General features: G+C 39.8%; 1 protein-coding gene across 2 annotated transcripts; it reads left to right on the top strand.

Moving 5' to 3' along the window:
* Positions 1-4,400: 4,400 nt before the first annotated feature.
* On the top strand, positions 4,401-15,478 carry si:ch73-206p6.1 (phospholipid scramblase 1). 2 transcript variants are annotated; one of them, XM_056249919.1, is made up of 7 exons: positions 4,401-4,463; positions 5,010-5,089; positions 5,678-5,720; positions 5,845-6,065; positions 6,836-6,997; positions 14,935-15,093; positions 15,184-15,478. In XM_056249919.1, exons 2-7 carry the CDS (start codon positions 5,012-5,014, stop codon positions 15,211-15,213), a joined length of 693 nt encoding a protein of 230 aa, XP_056105894.1. In that variant the 5' UTR covers positions 4,401-4,463; positions 5,010-5,011; the 3' UTR covers positions 15,214-15,478. The 2 variants fall into 2 exon arrangements, with proteins under 2 accessions (XP_056105894.1, XP_056105893.1); XM_056249918.1 differs by having other exon boundaries at positions 4,414-4,463; positions 5,006-5,089.
* Positions 15,479-15,713: the final 235 nt, after the last annotated feature.

Genomic DNA, 15,713 nt, shown 5'->3' with positions numbered 1-15,713 from the left:
TGTTTTTTTCTTGTATACTTTTAAGTTCTATTTATTTGGTGCTTTGTTCAATCTCAAACCATTATTTTATTTTTATTATTAACAAGAGTTAACTGTAATCTGTGCAAACATTAAACTTAAATTAAACGTCTCGCTTTGGTCTACACTGGAAGTGTTCTGGTCGCTCTGCTAAAGCTAAACTATAATTATTAAAACTGAAACTAAATAAAATAAAAACTATATAGAAATGTGTTTGCAAAATAAAAATTTACAAAACCATTAATGAAACTAGCTAAAACTAAACAGAAATTTAAAGCAAAATTGAAAACGATATTAAAATAAAAACTAATTTAAAAAAGCAAAACTATAACAACAGATATTCCCGGCGGAGACAGAGCACACCCGAAGACGGCTCTCACTCAGAAATCAATAAAGTCTTCATTCGCTGCCGGTTCTCATTATGACAAAACGAGCAAAAAGTGGAAAGACATAACAAGTGCATCCAGGCCTACCTCATGTTGCACGTTTGCACTTTTTGAGAAAAAAAATGGCACAATAAAAAAAACAAAAACATTTCTGGTCTATGTCCAATGAAATGCCTCCCCTTTTTCTATCTAATGTTAAAATACATATTTTGCCTGTAATTTAACTAAGGTGTACTAAAATGTGATTCCAATTTTTTTTCTCATATCGCGATATAATATCGATATCGTCCAGACAGTGAAAAATATCGTGATATGAATTTTTGCTCATATCGCCCACCCCTAAGCCTGCGATGTTTTCTGCACCCCGACGAATCTGTCCGCGAAATCTTTGACGGCAGATCCGAAAAGGCCCGCTGGCGAAATGGGTGCGTCGAGGAACACGGAGCGCTCAGCTTCCGTCATCTCGGACAGCGTCAGCCACAAATGTCTCTCAGCCACGGTGTGAGAGGCCATATTCCGCAACGGCCTGTGCGGCGGTTTTTGCAGCGCGTAGAGCGAGGTCTGTAGCGCTTCTTAAGTCCGCCGCGCAGATCGCTCCCGGTCCTTCCTCGTCCAATTTTTGGAGAAGGTCGGCTTGGAAGATCTGCAGGACAGCCATTGTGTGCAGCGCTGAAACTGCTTGCCCGGCGGCGGTGTAAGCGCGTCCGTGCATGGCTGACATCACTCGGCAGGCTTTGGATGGTAGCGCCGTCTGAGCGTGCCGTCCAGCGGAGGGCGGGCAAAGATGAGACGCTACAGCTGCTTCCACAGGGGGAATGGAAAGGTATCCTCTATCTTTCGCACCGTCCACAGAGGAGAATGCAGCAGAGACAGAGGTACGCAGCCTGGCGGAGAAGGGGGCGTTCCACGATTTCGCAACTTCCTCGTGAAGTTCAGGGAGGAAGGGCGCGGATCTCGGCCGTGACGGGGCGTCGTCCTTTCTGAGAAAGCGACCGTCAAGTCTGTTGCGTGGTGGTGGCGCGGGAGCCTCCCAGTCGAGGCCGATGTTATCCACGGCTTGAGAGAGCAGACGCATCAGCTCAGTTTCAATGCCACGTCTCCCAGAGGGCTGGCGGGTAGCGGGGGGGAGGTCCACAGAGCTCGCCCAATCATCACTGTCCGATGCCAGGAGAGAACATGCCTCGGTAGGTTCGTCGAGCTCAAAGGCGGACGCGGCGGCAGACAGCGGCCGTTGTCCATCTGTGAGCGACTCGAGCGATGCCGGCGAAGCTGGCGGGCGAACCGGCGAGCTTTGGCGGGCAGGAGAGAGCTCGGGGGCGCGCTGAGCACGGCACTTCTTGCGGCGCGGTACCACAGTGGGCAGAAGTGCAGGCTCTGAGAAGGATGCCAGGCGAGTCCTCAGAGTCACCATAGGCAACAGCTCGCAATGAGGGCATCCGCCGTCAGCGAGCGCGAGAGCCGCGTGATCTTCACCCAGGCAGGACACGCAGATGACATGGCGGTCCTCGTCGCTGAGTTGGGCTCGGCACGAGCCACAGGAAGGCATCTTGAAAAAGACGCAGCTCTTTTAGAATTTTTGGAGAAGTTTAAGTTGCAGCGGCGAACGAACACTCTCAGCAGAGTAAAGGATATAGGCGCCGGAAAGCGCAGCAGGTACGGCGGCTGAAGGCGGCGAGGTGAAGGCCAGCGGCTTCAGACTCAAGGGCTCGTCCCGCTGAAAGGCTTGCGTCGACGGCGCGGCTTCTCACTCCGGATCCAGCGATGCGTGAGCTTCGCTTGAAGAGATGAAAATCAGTTTGTATCAGCCTATCGACCTGCTTTTATAGGGCGAGACCACGCCCTTTAAGACCACGCCGCTCTCGATAGGCTGCTGCTTTTGCCGCAGGGCAGCCAATAGGCGCGCGAGCTGCCTCGCCTATGTCTGCATGCTGCCGCAAAGCGTTTTGCATTGATTAAAAATTAAGGATAATTTTTGGCTTCAATATCTCGTGGAAAAGAGGTTTTCCCCATAGCGTAAGATATTACGCAGTACGAGAGGTACTCTCGTAAGAGAACTGCAGGCAGCAGGTTTATTTGCACTAAACACATATTTGCTTTCTTTCGTCATATTCTGGGCTCATCGGCTTTTCTGTACATAGTAGGACATGCTTAATTAGTATGGTGTTAACTGAGTTTGATATCATTTATTACTTTTAAAGGGACTATAAGTAACTTTTTAGGTAATTTGTAGTCTAAAATCAATATTTTTATTCATAAATATGTCCCCAATGGTGTACAAATATCTCTGCCAATTATCTGATTTATCCTCGTAAACGAAGAATTTATTATATTTATATACATGTGACGGGTAAGTCCACGGAGGCTTCCATGTAGTTCCGACCATCTTGAAAAACTATAATAGCAGAGAGGGACAAAAAGTACGCCAACGCGAATTTTGAAATTGCAGTGACAGATTTGAGAAGTTGCAAGTGCCTACTTGAGGTTGTACTGCGAGTCTGAATGTAAGAATAAGTGCAAATGTTACAAGTTTGTGTCTGTCATTGTATTTTTGTGAATGGCATTTTACACATTTGTGACTGCTGGTCTGCGAGTGCAAATTTCAACATTCAACTTCAGATTTTTATTTTACAGGTTTTCACATTGGAGCTGTGAGTGTAGATTTTAGCGTACAAGTACAAATATTTATTGTACAAGTTCTCAAATTCACATCTACGTGATCTCGAGTTTTGCTACTCTTTTACCTTCATAGATGTCAAGGGCTGGGAGGAGATGGATGCAGAAGAACGTGGTAGTACAGTGTGTGTGCAACCTAGTCTCGCGGCAATTCGGGATATGGTCACCACGTTATTTAATCTATTGATTCGTGACACGAAAGATGCTAACCATTGAAATACATTAGTTTAAAAAACGTGCTGATATCACGAAAATAACTAAATAAACGTGTCCGTTCCACGAATCAATAGATTAAATTACGTGACCATATCACGAATTGCCGTGAGACTGAGTTGGTGTATGACAGAGAGAGACACTTTTTTTTCTGTAAACAGTGTTGCATAATTAAATGTTAAAAGCATTTTTATGTAATAAATTCACTGATATGTGGGAATTTCTATGAATAAAAGTATTTAAAAAGCTTACAGTAGACTCTAATATAATATAATCATATATTGTTTCTTCAACTTATTAAACTATCTGACTTTTTTGCCACTATCTGTTTACTTTACTTTACTTTATTTCAAGGATAGCCCCTTGAGATGTACCATCTCATTTTCGAGGGGGTCCTTACAATAATGACAAACAAAACAAGATGATACAGAGTAAAATATTAAAGATAATTCCAAACACATAAGTACAAAGACATACACACACACTCGCACACCCACGCGCAGTCCAACAATGCTCCCCGAAACTAGCCCCCGCCCCACCCCTGTTTCTGTCTGGTCACTTTATATCATATATCAGAATATTGTTAAGCCCACTATGAATATTAAAATACGCCGAACCATGTGTACTGTATCATAGCTACATGTATGACCTTTGCAGCAAAAACAAACAAAAAAAACATGAAAATCAGTTCGGTATTCAGTGAGGTATGATTAATTAAATGCGCTGACAGCTCATTGCACCTGCCAAACAGATTACACTGAGTGAAGCGGGTGACCGGTCCAAGATGGCGGCCCCACGGCTCGTCAGCGCAAAGTAAGGCAGTCGCGGTCGATAGAGCGTCTCCATACTATTCTGCTAGCGCCCACTTACATACGTCCAGAGCATGGCCCAGAGCCGTTTACGTCCTCTGCAAACGTCTTTCTCTGAGCCAATCAGATAGTACTACATGGCGAATGTTACATTTTACGTAATTAATATTCATGACCAAAGGCTTTACCATAGTAGGATTTGTTGATTCGCTTCCGGGAAATCTCGGCCAAAGCGTAATGACGTAAAAACGGGTTTTAGAGCACGCGAGCATCATGCCAGCCAATAGGATGTGGTGTTTAATATGGGGCCGAGCCTGAGACTCTTAAGTCAGCCCGTTACACTCCTTATCATAAGAAGACGCAGGTGAGTTTTGATCCTGTAAATAGGTTCGTACAGTAGATTTAACACATCCGAAAGCGTCATGCTTGTTATAAAGCATACTTTTGATTTTTATTTGTACGAAGGCTAAATCTGGTCAGTCACTACAGGCAGAACAGCCTTGCACGCACGCGCGGGATGACAACTGCTGTGATTCTTGTTGTTATGTTCTTAAATTACAATCATTTTATGACGAAATCATTTCCTTCTTATTTCCAGGCTATTCCATACACGGATATCTTAGGATTTAAATAGTCTCATATGTTTATCTAGTTCAGATTTCGATGACTTACTGTCTTTTCTCTCAATGCATGATGCTCTTCTGATAACATTTTATGATTATTATATGTTTTTGAAAAGTATTATTGTTACAAAAGCTATATTTTCGAATTATTGAACAATTATGCAGGACTATTTAAATTCATGTCCATGTGTGTTTATTGTCAATGAACCACCTGTAGTTGGTGCTAAAAACGTATTGACCAATATACAAATGTTTCTTTTCTCATCTTCACCACGATGATAAGGCAGCCATGCAACCTATGAATATGTATATGGTTCCCAATCCAGGGATACCAGGCTGTCCACCGGGATTAGAGTACCTGACACAGGTTAGATAACAGCATCAATATCATAAAAAAAGAGAATATATATAGTACAGGTCAAAAGTGATATCTGGCCTACTGTGGCAAAATTTAAATATTCACCCTTTATTCAAATATTATTAAAAAGCTTATTGTGTAGTTGAGCTTGGAGTCAATTGTTTTATTTGTGATAACGCAATAAAACATGCCAAATTGTGCGGCGGACATAATTTTTGGCCAGGCTGTGATGCGTATAAATATGAACACATGCAAAAACAACAGAGAATTCACAAAATATTAATAACTGATTATGTTCTTCTAGTCAATGTATGCTTTTTCCTGTGATCTTTTTGTTTTTCTATGCATTTTTTTTTTATTGTAGTTTGCCTTTTTTTCCAAACAATTTTGTCAGAAAAAATCATTTGTTTACAATACATTGTTTTGTTCTTTCCTCATATTAATTAAATACAAATACCCCCACCAGACATCACTTTTAGCCACTACTGTACTATACTGTACTGTTCTGTACTGTGTGTGTGTGTGTGTGTGTATATATATATATATATATTAGAAATACGGATATATCTAAATCACCTGTTTTTCCAACTTTTTCAGGTAGATCAACTTCTTATTAAACAGAAAGTTGAGCTTATTGAAGGTATGTATAACAGTTTATTACAGATGGACCTATTTTTGCCCTAAACCTATATATGCATAGGTAATTTAATAGAAATACTTTATATTTCATTAATAATAATGAGTCCTTTGTGTGTTTTATGCAGCTTTGGCAGGCTTTGAGAGCAACAATAAATATGATATCCGTAACTCCATGGGTCAGAACGTGTTTTATGCGGTGGAGGAGAACGACTGTCTCACCCGTCAGTGCTGCGGCCCGCTGAGATCCTTTAACATCCGTGTCCTCGATAACATCGGACAGGAAATCATCACAGTCAACCGTCCTCTAAAATGCATGTCCTGCTGCTTCCCATGTTGTCTGCAAGAGGTGATCTGCCTGGAAGGCTAAAATGGCTCTGAATAGCGAATATGCAGTTGTAATTGAAAGAGTAAAAATTATTCAACCCCTTCATGACAAGCATTTTTAGTACTTGTTATGACCTGCTGCAGGCGAGATGTATAACCAGACACCAGCTTCTGGCAGTGTTTCTGAGGGATATTAGCCCATTCCTCATGAACAATGGCCTCCAGTTCAGTAATATTCGTGGGTTTGCGTGCTGCAACCGCCTTCTTCAAATTCCACCAGATATTTTCTATGGGGTTCAAGTCAGGTGACTGTGATGGCCAATGTAGAATCTTCTGCAACCAAGCCTTGGTGGAATTTGAGGTATGCTTGGGAACATTGTCCTGTTGGAAGGTCCAATGACGCCCAAGCTTCAGCTTCCTCACTGAGACAACACCTGTTTTTGCAGATTTTTGCTGTTGTAAGGGATTCTATTCAGGGGGTTGAATCATTTTGAGACTGCAGAAGTCATTAGAAGTTGCATTTTCAGTTGAATTTGGGTAAACAACTTGAAACATTTGTTGTATTGAACTATTTCAATTGGTTTTGTTTGATTAGTTCATTGCAAGCAGCTGAAAGTCTGCACATTTTGCCAATAAACCTGGTTTGCAATGGGGGTTGAATCATTTTGATAACAACTGTAGTTATGAGAATTGCAGCATTTGTTTGCAGATGTCGTTTGCTTTGATATAGACCATGTAGAACATACCAGAATAGTTTTGTTGATTCCTTCTTTTCACCCTCTCCTCTCTCAGTTGGAGATCCAGGCTCCTCCAGGGAACACAGTGGGATATGTTCTACAGCAATGGCACCCTTTCCTCCCCAAGTTCACTATACAGAATGAGCACAGAGAGCCGGTTCTCAAGCTCCAGGGGCCGTTCTGTGGTTGGAGCTGCCTGCCAGACGTGGACTTTGAGGTACATCAACTCAAACATTTGTGATTAAATGCTCACCGACACTAAATACTTCTAACGTTCACTGAAAATGAATGATTTCTGTATCACACAGCCCTTAAAGGGATAGTTCACACAAAAATTATGTCATTAATTACTCACCCTCATGTCATTCCAAAGCAGTAAGACTTTAGTTCATCTTCGGAACACAAATGAAGATTTTTTTTTAATTAAATCTGAGAGATTTCTGTTCCTCCATTGACAGCTACGCAAGTACCATTTTGACGCTTCGAAAAGTTAAAAAGATTGTAAACTAATCCATGTGAATCAAGCGGTTTAGTCCACATGTTCTGAAGAGACACTATCACTTTTTATGATGAACAGATTGAATTTAGGCTTTTATTTACATATAAACATTCATCAACTCAGATCATTTGTGGTAAACGGAAGCTTTAGCATGTTTGCTTGATGTAGAACCAACAAGGTTCATTCTCGTGTTACGCAGCACGTTTGAGCTTCAGCAAGAGCCAATGAGGTTCATTCTCGTGTTACGCAGCACGTTTGAGCTTCAGCAAGAACCAATGAGGTTCATTCTCATGTTACGCAGCACGTTTAAGCTTCAGCAAGAACCAATGAGGTTCATTCTCGTGTTACACATCACGTTTGAGCTTCAGCAAGAACCAATGAGGTTCATTCTCGTGTTACGCAGCACTTTTGAGCTTCAGCAAGAACCAATGAGGTTCATTCTCGTGTTACACATCACGTTTGAGCTTCAGCAAGAACCAATGAGGTTCATTCTCGTGTTACGCAGCACGTTTGAGCTTCAGCAAGAACCAATGAGGTTCATTCTCGTGTTACGCAGCACGTTTGAGCTTCAGCAAGAACCAATGAGGTTCATTCTCGTGTTACGCAGCACGTTTGAGCTTCAGCAAGAACCAATGAGGTTCATTCTCGTGTTACGCAGCACGTTTGAGCTTCAGCAAGAACCAATGAGGTTCATTCTCGTGTTACGCAGCACGTTTGAGCTTCAGCAAGAACCAATGAGGTTCATTCTCGTGTTACGCAGCACGTTTAAGCTTCAGCAAGAACCAATGAGGTTCATTCTCGTGTTACGCAGCACGTTTGAGCTTCAGCAAGAACCAATGAGGTTCATTCTCGTGTTACGCATCACGTTTGAGCTTCTGCAAGAACCAATGAGGTTCATTCTCGTGTTACGCAGCACGTTTGAGCTTCAGCAAGAACCAATGAGGTTCATTCTCGTGTTACGCATCACGTTTGAGCTTCAGCAAGAACCAATGAGGTTCATTCTCATGTTACGCAGCACGTTTGAGCTTCAGCAAGAACCAATGAGGTTCATTCTCGTGTTAAGCATCACGTTTGAGCTTCAGCAAGAACCAATCAGAGGCGGACAGAGTACACAGCTTCGTTACTTGAGTAAAAGTACAGATACCCCTTGCTAAATTTTACTCAAGTACAAGTAAAAGTACTACAGTCAGATGTCTACTTAAGTAAAAGTACTGAAGTACTTGTTTTTAAAAGTACTTGAGTATCAAGAGTACAAGAGTACATTTTCTAAATATTGCATTACTACTGCCACAGTGTCAAGTCAAGTCATCTTCATTTATAAAGCGCTTTTAACAATGTAGATTGTTTCAAAGCGGCTTTACAGAGATAAACATAATTTAAGGTAACAGAGATTGTTTTGGCTTTATAGCGATTCTTGAATAATGTTATTTCCAGCTAAAGTTGGTTTTGATTGATTCACTTCCGGCGAAATGATCATTTGTTATTAAATTAGGGGCCGCTAAGACGACGCCGTTCTCTCTAAACAGACTTTAAACTGAACCTGTGACCTGATGGCGCTCACATGCGCATTAAAAATTGATTCTGTAGTTAAATTCGTTTGAATATGTGTGCGCAGGTTTGTAATTTCCCAACAAACCATGCCTAAACAAACTACTTGTCTTGCCTATAAATTTGATACAGAATTTTATTTTATCACTTCGGGGTAGGTACGCGAACCGTGCTTACATTTATGTACAGAAACGTCCTACATGGAGTTATGAAAAATGTTAATGTTAATACCTTTGATAATCTAAAAGGAATTGAAAGTTAATTCAAGTCATTTTCATCTTTTTACCATGTTGCTTTATGTAACATTTCTCACTTGCCCACAAGGCAATGCACAATGGCAACGCTTTGACAAACCTCTGCTAGAGTTTTAATGTTTTTTTTTGCACCCACATTTGAACCTGTTTCGTCCATGGTTTCGTCTCTTATCTAAATCTGACCATGGAGTTTACTTTGGAGTCAGTTCAGAGCTGAAGCTGAAGGTGATTTGCTGATAGGCTGTCCCAATTAGTGGCGCCTGCACAATCCAATCACGTTGAGAGGGAAACAACAAATTGAGGGTTTTCGAGATTTTTCTTTTTTCCTTTTTTTAAATTTTTTTTTTTAGAAGTAACGGGTACTCACGGTTATGCATCGAAATGTAGTGGAGTAAAGAGTACAATATTTGCCTCTCAAATGTACTTGAGTAAAGTCATGAGTAATCCCCAAAAATGATACTCGAGTAAAGTACAGATCCCTCAAAATTGTACTCAAGTACTGTACTCAAGTAAATGTACTCCGTTCCTGTCCGGCTCTGGAACCAATGAGGTTCATTTTCGTGTTACGCAGCACGTTTAAGCTTCAGCAAGAACCAATGAGGTTAATTCTCATGTTACGCAGCACGTTTGAGCTTCAGCAAGAACCAATGAGGTTCATTCTCGTGTTACGCAGCACGTTTGAGCTTCAGCAAGAACCAATGAGGTTCATTCTCGTGTTACGCAGCACGTTTGAGCTTCAGCAAGAACCAATGAGGTTCATTCTCATGTTACGCAGCACGTTTGAGCTTCAGCAAGAACCAATGAGGTTCATTCTCGTGTTACGCAGCACGTTTGAGCTTCAGCAAGAACCAATGAGGTTCATTCTCGTGTTACGCAGCACGTTTGAGCTTCAGCAAGAACCAATGAGGTTCATTCTCGTGTTACGCATCACGTTTGAGCTTCAGCAAGAACCAATGAGGTTCATTCTCATGTTACGCAGCATGTTTGAGCTTCTGCAAGAACCAATGAGGTTCATTCTCATGTTACGCAGCACGTTTGAGCTTCAGCAAGAACCAATGAGGTTCATTCTCATGTTACGCAGCACGTTTGAGCTTCAGCAAGAACCAATGAGGTTCATTCTCGTGTTACGCAGCACGTTTAAGCTTCAGCAAGAACCAATGAGGTTCATTCTCGTGTTACGCAGCACGTTTAAGCTTCAGCAAGAACCAATGAGGTTCATTCTCGTGTTACGCATCACCAGAGCCATATAGAGAGAGAGTTGCGACAACGGAAGTTCTAAATGCTTGGTTGTCACGTGATTCGCGGAGACCTCAGATAGTTCCAGGAAGTGCTTCGGCGCCAATTCAAATCGATGGAGATAGAGAGCTGAACTGTGATTTTTGGTAGTTTGTAGTCAATAAATGCGTTGGTTTACAATATGTATATAATACATTGACATTTGGATGTAGTATGTGTATGTAGTTACAGCAATATTGTTTTTAAAAGATAAAAATCTGCTGATATTTAATGGTTATTGTGGTCAACCAGTGTTGCCTGCCTTTGTTAACATATTTTCTGGCTAACTTTACCTTGGTTACAGACCGTGTTGCAGTTGTTTTGAAGTATTTTTCTGTTCTTAAACTTGTATGGTATTTAAGGGTTATCATGTAATGTTCACTATGGTTTCACAAGGACAGGAGACTTGCAGGAAACAGGTGATTGTCTTAAAAAGCCATTGCAAAAAGGTAAAATGTAAAATTGCATTCATCGTAATGTTTACAATGCTTATGCACTTATTACTATATAAAAGAATACATAATATATTTCATTTTAAAACAAAACATGATTATACACACACTTACATTATTTTCTAAGTGTCCAAGTACATTATTTCCTTAACATAATTTGATAAATTCATGACATACATCACTTTAATCTATAAAACCTATTTAGTTTAAATTCATTTTTAGTACATTTAGATAATACATATTTTATGTTTTGTTATCTTAAACCCCCCAAAATGTCAGGTTGTGTAACTGTCCGCACAAATGAACAGACTAAAATACTAATTTAAATGGTGTTTTAATCATATAAAAATAAAATTCTATGGCATCATTTTAACCTTTCATATAAACAAATTTTATACATTTCAGTAGATTTATAGCTGATAACTGAAAACCTTTTGTCTAACAATTTGTATGTCAGGGGGGCACAACTGCAAACATGGCTCTCTTATTATGGTAATTGCAGTGTGCATGATAATGCATTGTCCAGAGGAGCCATAATGATCCTTGTAGATCTCTATCAAATACTGGTAATTGCTTTAAAGTTATGGGTAGGTTGGTACACTTTCAGGTGAATTTAAACACTTAGAAATGTTCACAACTGAAACTTGTTCAAATACATTGTTCATGACACAAAAATATACATTACATCAGTTTTGAAAAGATTAAAAAAACAAACATTTCTTTGTTTATTTGTCAATGACCTATATATATATATATATATTTCTTTTCAAAACTGATGTAATTTGTTTATTTTTCAATGACATATATACACTTTTGCACTGAATTAGCACAATGGGATTTATAAATGTCTAATAAACTGCACGTCAAGCATGTTGTCTGGCCTTTCCTCTATGTTGTCAGACACAGAAAATATGCTCAAGTCAGGAGCAATCTGATCATACTTAGGTGTATCTGCACTTTTTCCACAAAGACCAACACTGGGAAGTTTAATGTTTATTAAAAATAGGGAGGAAGTAAAGTCTTGCAAAATCCAAGGAGCTGAGATTGATGAGGGTACAGCGTCAGTGCAGGAGTCTTCAAGATCCACCGAATCCTCTTTGTGCTTCTTGTGTTGAAAGAGATAAAGGAAACAAAAACGGGATAAATTATATATAGGAGTTAGTATATAATACAGTTATGGTATTTATAATACCCCATTTAGCCTAGTGTGATTTGATCTAGAACACGGCTTGCTGCCGTTTTAAGCATGTTTTTAATCTTACTTATAAACTTCCATCTCCCTTTCCCATCAATACAAATCAGCTGAGCTAAATCATAATATAGAAAGGTAATAGTCAACAGAAACACAATGAATAAAAAACGCCAACCATACGTTTTTCCTTACTCAAATATGAAATCTAAAATAAGGATTTTTCCCCGTTATTGCACATTTAATATGGAATGAAACCGATATTCTGATTTTATCAATTACAACTATCACGCTCCCCAATGTTATATTTAACCTCTGTTTAGAAGTATTTCCCTCTTATTATACAACAAAGGATAAACATGCATTAATAGAACGGGTTTAAACATTAATATGCTGTTCGTGGTTTGTTATGCGGTACTAACTTTATCCAATGACCTTTATTTTACCTGATAACGTCCCCTAAAACTACTAATTTAGAGAGCAATATCAACTAGCATGCTTTAATACAGTTAAAGTTACAAGTTAATTTGATTCAGATGTACTGATAAAATACAATCTTATTCTTTAAACGTCTTACCTTTTCAAAGTGCATCACAAACGGTCTGTTCTGCTGTAACTCTACCGCACTGCTGCTACTTCCGGGAACTATTGAGAGGCTCCGCGAACCGCCATTGCTGTAAAAAAACGTTCCATTGGAGTCAATGGAGTTGTCGCAACTCTCACTCTATATGGCTCTGCGCATCACGTTTGAGCTTCAGCAAGAACCAATGAGGTTCATTCTCATGTTACGCATCACGTTTGAGCTTCAGCAAGAACCAATGAGGTTCATTCTCGTGTTACGCATCACGTTTGAGCTTCAGCAAGAACCAATGAGGTTCATTCTCGTGTTACGCATCACGTTTGAGCTTCAGCAAGAACCAATGAGGTTCATTCTCGTGTTACGCAGCACGTTTGAGCTTCAGCAAGAACCAATGAGGTTCATTCTCGTGTTACGCAGCACGTTTGAGCTTCAGCAAGAACCAATGAGGTTCATTCTCGTGTTACGCATCACGTTTGAGCTTCAGCAAGAACCAATGAGGTTCATTCTCGTGTTACGCATCACGTTTGAGCTTCAGCAAGAACCAATGAGGTTCATTCTCGTGTTACGCATCACGTTTGAGCTTCAGCAAGAACCAATGAGGTTCATTCTCGTGTTACGCAGCACGTTTGAGCTTCAGCAAGAACCAATGAGGTTCATTCTCGTGTTACGCATCACGTTTGAGCTTCAGCAAGAACCAATGAGGTTCATTCTCGTGTTACGCAGCACGTTTGAGCTTCAGCAAGAACCAATGAGGTTCATTTTCATGTTACGCAGCACGTTTGAGCTTCAGCAAGAACCAATGAGGTTCATTCTCGTGTTACGCAGCATGTTGAGCTTGAGCAAGAACCAATGAGGTTCATTCTCCTGTTACGCATCACGTTTGAGCTTCTGCAAGAACCAATGAGGTTTGTTCTCACGCGTTAACGATCTTTTTTTTGTTACAATACAGGCATTAGAATTTTGTTGGGGGAAATTTTAGGATTTAGGATTAGGACATTTTTAGGATTAGGACATTTAAGTAGCTTTTATAAACGCGTCTTTAAAAAAAACATTACTGGTGTGCATCTTGAGAAAAAAAAAATAATGGCATTGACATTTTTGTAGATATGCCAGTGCACGTTTTTTTAAATTTATTTTTCATATGCCAGTGCAAGTTGCGTTCAGTTAAAACAGCTCAAACATGCATTTTAGTCATTTTCTGCCATTCCGTTTCTGCCTGCTCTTTGGCTCTGTCTATAAATGCCCACTAGGGGGAACTGTTATTCAGGAGATCAGTGGTTCCCAAACTTTTTAGAGTGATGTACCACTCAGGCATTTAACATCCTTCTGCGCACCGCCTCTCTTTCACTGAGACTGCAGTCTCACCTTTTCCATTAAGGGTCAATATTTGCACTTAAATTGATTTTCAGGTGCATTTTTTACAAATCTAACCCTATTAATTAAATCAGTATCAACAAAAGCCATCTTTGCACTGCAGTGGCACAAACCACATCTAGATGTAATTACGTACTGTTTAATGCTGCTCAGAGGTGGCATGAATGCAATTACAATGGCATAAATAATGTTTTGAGATAATGTTTTAAATAGAAATTGTTAGTCCACTTTAGACATTCTACTAACTATAAGTAACTTTGCAACTACATGTCAACTAACTCTTATTAGAGTATTAGTAGACTATAGTAGACTGTTAGGGTTAGTAGAATAAGTTAATTTGTACTTGCAAACTTACTTATAATCAGTAGAAAGTCAATTGGGGAGCGTCAAAAATTTGTTTAAAATGTACACGTAATATTACCTTACTATTTTATAAAATATGTGGATATTCGGGGGAAAATAATATGCATTCTTGCTCGTATAATTTAAAAACAACATTCTCAAACAGTGTGTGTTTTTGTATCGAACGGCGTCTGAGTCTTAAATCGGTCTCTATGCAGTCTGTCTGTGTCTATATTTGTTCTTCATGCTAGTAAGTGCTAAAAACCCAAGGTACATAGTTGAGAACGGCAGTAATGTAGCGTGATTTGCTAAGGCAGCATACTGTGCACGCTCTATCATATGCACACTGCTTGTGTGGATGCAGTCAGGTTTGAAGATATTTTAAAGAATGTTTGTAAATAACAATTAATGGACCAGATTGACTTCCATAGTATTTTTTTGGGGAATTCTATGAGGGTCAATGAGGTCCATCAACTGTTTGTCCATCAGCATTCTTCAAAATATCTTCTTTTATGCTCAACCGAAGAAAGAAACTCATACAGGTTTGGAATAACATGTGGGTGAGAAAAAGATTACATAATTTTCAATTTTGTGTAAACTATACCAGTAAGTACAATTGAAAATTTTATTATTCTGTCTAGATTCTCACCATGGATGAAGTTGGCATCGGAAAGATCAGCAAACAATGGACAGGACTTCTCCGAGAGGCTTTCACGGATTCTGACAACTTTGGGATACAGTTCCCTATGGATCTTGATGTGAGAATGAAGGCAGTGATGATCGGAGCTTGCTTTCTCATTGTGAGTTGGAGTGTATGGAGGATATGGTTTGTATTGTGGGAGAAAGGCCAAGAAAGTGTTAGTAATGACATTTATGTTCATTTTTTTCAGGACTTCATGTATTTTGAGTCGAATAACTAACTGCTATGCAGAGGGTGTCGTAACGTCCAGCTCTGTGGAAATGGGTGAAGAGAGATGTTTACCTTTGCACTTCATACATCTGTGAAACCCTATGGAATGCATGTGAATATAAAGGGAATAACGGTGCTTTTAGAGACTGAAAATAGCTTCAGGTGTGTGATAGAGCTGGTTGTACCGATTAAAGTGCATTGTTTTATATTTTTATCTACACGTAACAGATTAATAAAAATAACTCATGCTATGAATGGCATTTATAGGAATAGTTCACCCCAAAGTGAATAAATCTGTGGCTATTTACGCATGTCCTGGCTGCTCCTTTTTCACCATGAAATGAAATATACACAACAGCCATACGAGAGATTTGTGTGAAGAACAGAAAGTGAACTATTCCTTTAAGAGCTGTCAGTACGACTATGCATATTCAATTTTGCAGTAATACCTGCACTGAATGACCAGTATTATCCTTTACAAGACAAAATTATAATTTATTGTGAAACTGT

Source organism: Rhinichthys klamathensis, unplaced genomic scaffold (genome assembly GCF_029890125.1).
Source record: "Rhinichthys klamathensis goyatoka isolate OS25496 unplaced genomic scaffold, OSU_Roscu_1.1 h1tg000064l_1, whole genome shotgun sequence".
NCBI classification, from domain to species: domain Eukaryota; kingdom Metazoa; phylum Chordata; class Actinopteri; order Cypriniformes; family Leuciscidae; genus Rhinichthys; species Rhinichthys klamathensis.
This window is presented reverse-complemented; position numbering and strand designations above follow the sequence as displayed.